This window comes from Gadus morhua, chromosome 2 (genome assembly GCF_902167405.1).
Source record: "Gadus morhua chromosome 2, gadMor3.0, whole genome shotgun sequence".
Taxonomy (NCBI): domain Eukaryota; kingdom Metazoa; phylum Chordata; class Actinopteri; order Gadiformes; family Gadidae; genus Gadus; species Gadus morhua.
The window spans coordinates 12,857,422-12,863,421 of record NC_044049.1 but is presented as its reverse complement, the minus strand read 5'-3'; the positions used below and the strand labels follow the sequence as shown (position 1 = coordinate 12,863,421).

Below are 6,000 nucleotides of genomic sequence, written 5' to 3'. Positions count from 1 at the left end.
ACCACAAAGAGATGTATTGAATATGAATTTCTACCAAAGGGACTGCGCTGGCCTATATCCCATTTAGCCAACAAGAACAGTTTCTTTTCAAAACAAAAATTCCATCCATGTATTGCTCTGGTTTGAATTTACAAAATATATGAATATATGAATAGATGAATACAAATTACCAACATTAGTTGTATTTTTGTTACAGCATTGGTAGTGTAGTGCTATTCAGGATAATATGTTTAAAGGACAATACCGGTCTGTGTGATCTAGCCACCATAACGTTCTCTCCTTGCTTCAGTAAAACATCTGTGAACATTATAATTTGTCAAGGTTACCTAATTTTACGGATTCTGCTGAAGAGTGCGATTAGCAATATAGCATTTTCGTCTTTTGGAATCCGTGAACATCAGGGAGTTTATGGACAAAAAAAAACAAGCCAGGAGAGACATTTGTAAAAGGTTTAATCAGACCTGTAGTTGGTTTTAAAGTCCCCATTTAATCTTAATAATCCTGTTTACAAAATACCTATAGTATTTTGGCAGCAGGAGAAAAGAGACCCAGCATTCCATACTAATTCTTTGCTTAGGTCTACTTCAAGTGTGCTGTCTCATGTCTGCAGTTTCTAATGACTCGAAAAGTAAACACTGTATTGACCCTTCATTCCTTTCCAAAACAGTGAAGCGACCAAAGCGCTGTGAAGCACCAGAGACCCGAACGCCATGCCACTTCCCCTCCATATCCCAACTGGGCATTTACTAACAAGGAAGAAATGACAGCTCGTGTACGACTTATCATAGAGGTCCGGTTTACCCTGGGCCCTTCAAACAGGGCCCAGGGATAAGACCAAGACGGTGAAGGAGAGGGAGGGGAGAGAAGTTTTGGGTCATCTAATTCTGGCGAGGCAGGCTAAATCAGGCTATGACGGCTGTACGCTTAACCCACTTCAGGATCCTGTGGCCTCTCCTGCTTAAATGATACAGTAGTGTCCTCCTCTTCCCTTCCTTTGGCCAATCACTCCATGTTCTCTGAATATTTTTACAATTTGGAGAAGCGCATTTGACCTCTCTGATGCAAAGTTATTGCTCCTTTAAATAGATGCAATAAATGGGGTTTCAGAATTCTACGAGAAGAGCGTCAAACCATCTTTTGGCTGTGGTCTTTACCATGGTGATCTGCGAACACCCGACAGTGAGAGCTGTTGGCCTCTGGCTGCCATACAAGTCACATTTTGCGCAGATAGAAAAGCCTTAATGAGCCAACAGAAAATACAGGCAATTCCATCCTTAATTCATGGCATTAAGATGTCTGGCTAGTACCATTAAAGCTGGAAGATAACTGACATGAAAGTAAATGGGATTAGAAAACATATCTACAAGAGGATGCGGTAGTTCCCACTATCGCACAATTCTAACTTCAGTAGACCTATACCAGCACCGGAAATAGGTCACAACAGAGGAGCCTACCATTCTAGTCACTTTGACTTAAGGGAAAGTAAAAAAAGAAAAAACTGCAGTTTGGCAGAGACCCGTGTAAGCTACAGTCCTTTGTTCATGGATAATAAAATCCAACATATAAGCTCCAACATGCTCGGAAATGTCTGTCTGCATGTGTGTAGAATGTCACCAAAAAAAAGGGTACGAAAGACAGAATGTCTTGTAACTCAAATGGTAAATTTGGCCATATAACGTGTGGCTGTGAGGAGAATGAAACCATTTGTATTCTGTAACAAACTTAAGCTTTATTGGCGATGTGTCCCAATATCCATACAAACATTTAGAGAACTGTTGTCTATTAAATAAATAAGGTTGTCTATAAATAAGGTTAATATTGCATCTTTCAAGTGGAAAAATCTTAAATTAGCATATGAAGCATCAAATTAAATAAACCTTTAGTGCAGCCACTGCAATTACAATTTTCTAAATTCTTAAACAATTATGGACATTTATACTCCAAATCATATTTTTCCAATTACTGTAAGGTCAAATAACATAATGCTACACTTTCCTCAAGACAGAAAAATGGCACTTTGCATCCCTCCTTCCGTTTAGCTGACTGGTGAAACTTCCATTGACACCGGCACCACCCGCGGCGCCTTCAGGCGGAACAAGTCGCGGAGGTTCACCTCGGGGTCCACGTAGCGTGGGATCTTGCGCTCGTTGAAGAGACCCGAGAGGTCAGCCTCCACCTTGGCGCGCCGTGAGATGCGCATGCGCATGGCGAACAGGCGCTGCAGGTTGCTCTCCACCAGGGGCGTTTGGTGGTGGCCTTCTAGACGATTCTGCCACTCCCGTTTGGAGCGCCGCCGCTTCTGTAGGAAGGCGAAACAAGAGAGACGACGAGGACACAATAGGGCTGCTTGATTATGGGAAAAAAAAAAAAATCATAGTCGCAATTATTTTGGTCAATATTGAAATAATGATTATTCAAGCGATTATTTTGAGTTTGAAAACATGCATTTATTCAGTACGTCTCTCCAAAAAAAAAAAAACTTTGTAGCTGAGAACTTTGACATTTTGCCTTAAAATACACAAAATGGTCAAAAAGAAAATGTTCAAATCTAAAATGATATACATATTTATCCAGCTGTTCTGCCCTGTCTATAAAATATAAAAAAAAACTGGATTAAAAACTTGATTAATCGCCCAGCCCTACAACCCATGCCCCTTTAAATGGCTGTATTACGACATGCCTGAAGCGGAGATGGGAGGAAAAGGCTGGCAAATTTGACATTGCTGGATGAAGGCTTATTACACGCATTGAACATCACAATAGCTGCCAGCGTTTAGAGGGCTATGCAAATTATGATTACTGCTAGCAGGATTTCACCCATACTAATGAAACATCTGGCCTGTATTTGGCAAGCTACAGAACTGAAGTATTGTACTCACCCTGCATGGGTTGGGCTGGCGGTCATGGCAGAGCATGTGTCTGGTCATGCTCTCCTATGGGGGAACAGAAAGCCATCACGTTAGCCTACACTCCATGAAACACCTTACAGCAGGGTTTGCAGCATTTCAGTCTGTCTTATAGGAAAACCTGATTACCATGAGGAAGTCAACTAGGTGCAAACAAGCTCACCTTGAACGAGGGGATTCCACTGATGAACATAGCCCAAAATCTAAATATGACAGACTCCCCTTGAGTCCCTATTGAGGAACACATCCCGACCAACTGAAGGGATACAACTGTTCAGTCTACAAAGAACTGCATCAACTGGGGCAAAAGCAACTTTAATAGATTCATTTTCCATTGACATGGACTGAACCACTACCCTTCAAGATGACAATTACCATGGCAGCATTAAACGCATGTTTTGGCCGTGCAGGGGCTGCAACAATTCCTAATCTCGCCTAGTTTAGCCTTGGGCGTAGTACTCACCCGCATGGCAAACGTCCGTGGACAGTCTGGGAAGGCGCAGCGGTGTTTGAGCAGCTTGAGGTGCACCGTGCGGATGTGGTGCTGCAAGTTGAAGGTGGTGGAGAAATACGCCTGGCAGCCCGTCTTTGGGCACACCAGCACAGGCTTGTGCAGGGCGTGGACCTGCTTGTGTTGGCGGAGCCGGTCCACCCGCTTGAATACCTTTTTGCATGCTTGACAGGTGTACGTCGCTGTAATATGGAAAATTCAATTTGCCTACACAGATCTTAAGCACCAAGTTAAAACGAAGGACTTGTTGGGTCCAATTCAGTAAGTGAGTCAAGAATTCGCATGGATATAAAAAACTTACACATTTTCTGCCACGCTAGTCACTTTAGATGCACAATTATGAAAGGGTTTCACTGTAAAATGCCGTACCTGGGTGTTTCACCATGTGCTTCTGCAGTTTGCCCCAGGTATGTTCGAAGACCTTGCAGTTTGCATGAGGGCAGCGATACCCTGAGAAAAACAAAAGATGAGAGAGAAGGGCTGCAGAATTAGCAAATTAATCTCGTCACATGTCCTGTATGTGACCAAGTAGGCACAAGGAACATAAATTATGTGGGGGGACGAAAGACTTGATCTTTAATTAACCAACCGGCGTGTTTCTTTTCATGGCGTTTGCGGGCGATGTGGGAGTCAAATGAGGAGTCACATCCATCCTTTGAGCACCTGAGCAAGAGGGAACATGCACTCTTGTTGAATGGTCGTATACTCTCACGACACAACACTGGTTTTAGCCCGATGTGCCTCCCGTCTGTTTGAACACGCAACACTTTCACCACCACAGATAGGGAAAACGATATTGTTAATCCAATTTCCAGTTTCAAATCAGTAATTTGAAAGTACCCACCATCTCACGTGTCCTCGTGAAAAAACTGACGATTTTGTTAATAGGCTGCGAAACTAACATTTAAATGCACTTCGTGGCACCTTGTCCGTTTTATGCAAAAATCCTTAAATGTTTGCATCAGCGACGAACTCAAGATGGCCACACTTGTGTGCTGCTTATGAAGGGTTGAAGAGTAAATTTGTCCTACTTGAACAATGAAGATTCCCCATGCTCTATCAAGTGGAGTTTATATTCTCTGCGCTTCTTGAAGGTCGATGAGCAGTTGGGTCGAGTACACTGAATTGGGAAGAAAAGTGGAGTAAATATACGCGTTTAGACAAATCAACTTGTAAAGTACAACGATTGAATAGTAATTGTGCAAGTCTAGGTCAATTCTGGAAGTTAGGCCCCATCTTCTGGACAAACCTTGAAGTACTTATCCTTTTCTCCGTGAGAATAGCGAACGTGCCTCTTCCTCTTTGCTTCGTCGAAGAAAGTTTCTGTACAACTCACCAACGTACATCTGCTCAAAAAACGTATGCATATGTTGAACATGAACGGCAATGCACCTAGGGCATACTTGTGATGGGCGACATTCGGTCAACTACTGAATCGACTTGGACTTACTTAAGTGACTTGGCTGCAGTGTGCTTTGAACTATGCCTCTTCAGGTGCGATATCCGTGAGAAACAACGACCACAGCCATCATGTTTACACTGGATAGGACGCTTAACATTGGGGATACAGTTTACAATTTGCTCACGCCAAGTTTTAACTATACATTCGAACCACTGGAATCAGTCTGCTCGTTACTCACCAATCCAGTGTGTACAGTTTCGTGTTCTTTCAGTCGCCATTCGCGAGTAAACGTTGCCCCACACGAAGCGTGAGGACAGTTTAAAAACTGCAGTTGTGGCTCAGAGTCAGGTTTCGCACAATCTTGTATGCCATTCATTTTTAATCGCCAATGGTATGCCTTTGTCTTCTATTTAACGTATAAAAGAGTGTTCCAGCTTTCCAACATCTGTTAAAAAGCCAATCCAGATAATTGCCATCTTGGACTGACCAATCAGACGACCGTGTAACAGCAAGGAAGGTAACCATATTATGCAAAGAGGCTGAATGCACTTATTCTAATTGCTACGTCTTTGCAATCAATAGCACAAGAGTCTGCTGAAGGCCCGAAGCCATGAGATTGTCAGTAGCCTTGATAACACTATCTAACGGTTATGTAGCTGTTCGTGCAGTAGAGGGTGGTGTGCCTCTAAATACAGTAAACTCCTCATATAATGACGTTCACCTAAACTATGATGATTGGATGATAACTAGATTACAATCTATGTTTTAAGAGTTCATGGGCTATTTTAGCTCGTCAACCACGCCCCATATATTATTCTCAGGAAGAAACCTAAAAAGATAATTCAAATCATACAATCACTTTCCTTCAATATATTCTAGCACTCTTTTTAGTCTGAAATCCATCCATAATACAAGGGTTCACATTTATGACGTGCTTTGATATTATAAGTTGACTCTCAGACCTGGCTATAAACTTATCTCTCTCCCACTCTCTCCGTCTGTCTCTCATTCTCTCTCTCTCTCTCTCTCTCTCTCTCTCTCTCTCTCTCTCTCTCTCTCTCTCTCTCTCTCTCTCGATGGTCTCTCCATCTCTCTGTGTCTTTCTCTCTCTGCCTCACTCTCTCTGATTACACTTTTCCGAGGCAGTTGTTAGAATGCACAATGTTTTATTGGTTCTAATG

General features: G+C 42.5%; 1 protein-coding gene across 2 annotated transcripts; it reads right to left on the bottom strand.

The window, feature by feature from the left end:
* Positions 1-1,709: 1,709 nt before the first annotated feature.
* 42sp43 (P43 5S RNA-binding protein) lies at positions 1,710-5,302 on the bottom strand. Of its 2 annotated transcripts, none has more exons than XM_030350102.1 (9): positions 5,058-5,302; positions 4,868-4,968; positions 4,667-4,763; positions 4,449-4,537; positions 4,007-4,080; positions 3,787-3,867; positions 3,370-3,599; positions 2,880-2,933; positions 1,710-2,299 (listed from the first exon to the last, which is right to left on the bottom strand). In XM_030350102.1, the coding sequence occupies exons 1-9, from the start codon at positions 5,193-5,195 to the stop codon at positions 2,036-2,038; spliced, it is 1,128 nt and encodes a 375-aa protein (XP_030205962.1). In that variant the 5' UTR covers positions 5,196-5,302; the 3' UTR covers positions 1,710-2,035. The 2 variants fall into 2 exon arrangements, with proteins under 2 accessions (XP_030205962.1, XP_030205963.1); XM_030350103.1 differs by having other exon boundaries at positions 3,370-3,581; positions 5,058-5,282.
* Between the last annotated feature and the right edge of the window lie 698 nt (positions 5,303-6,000).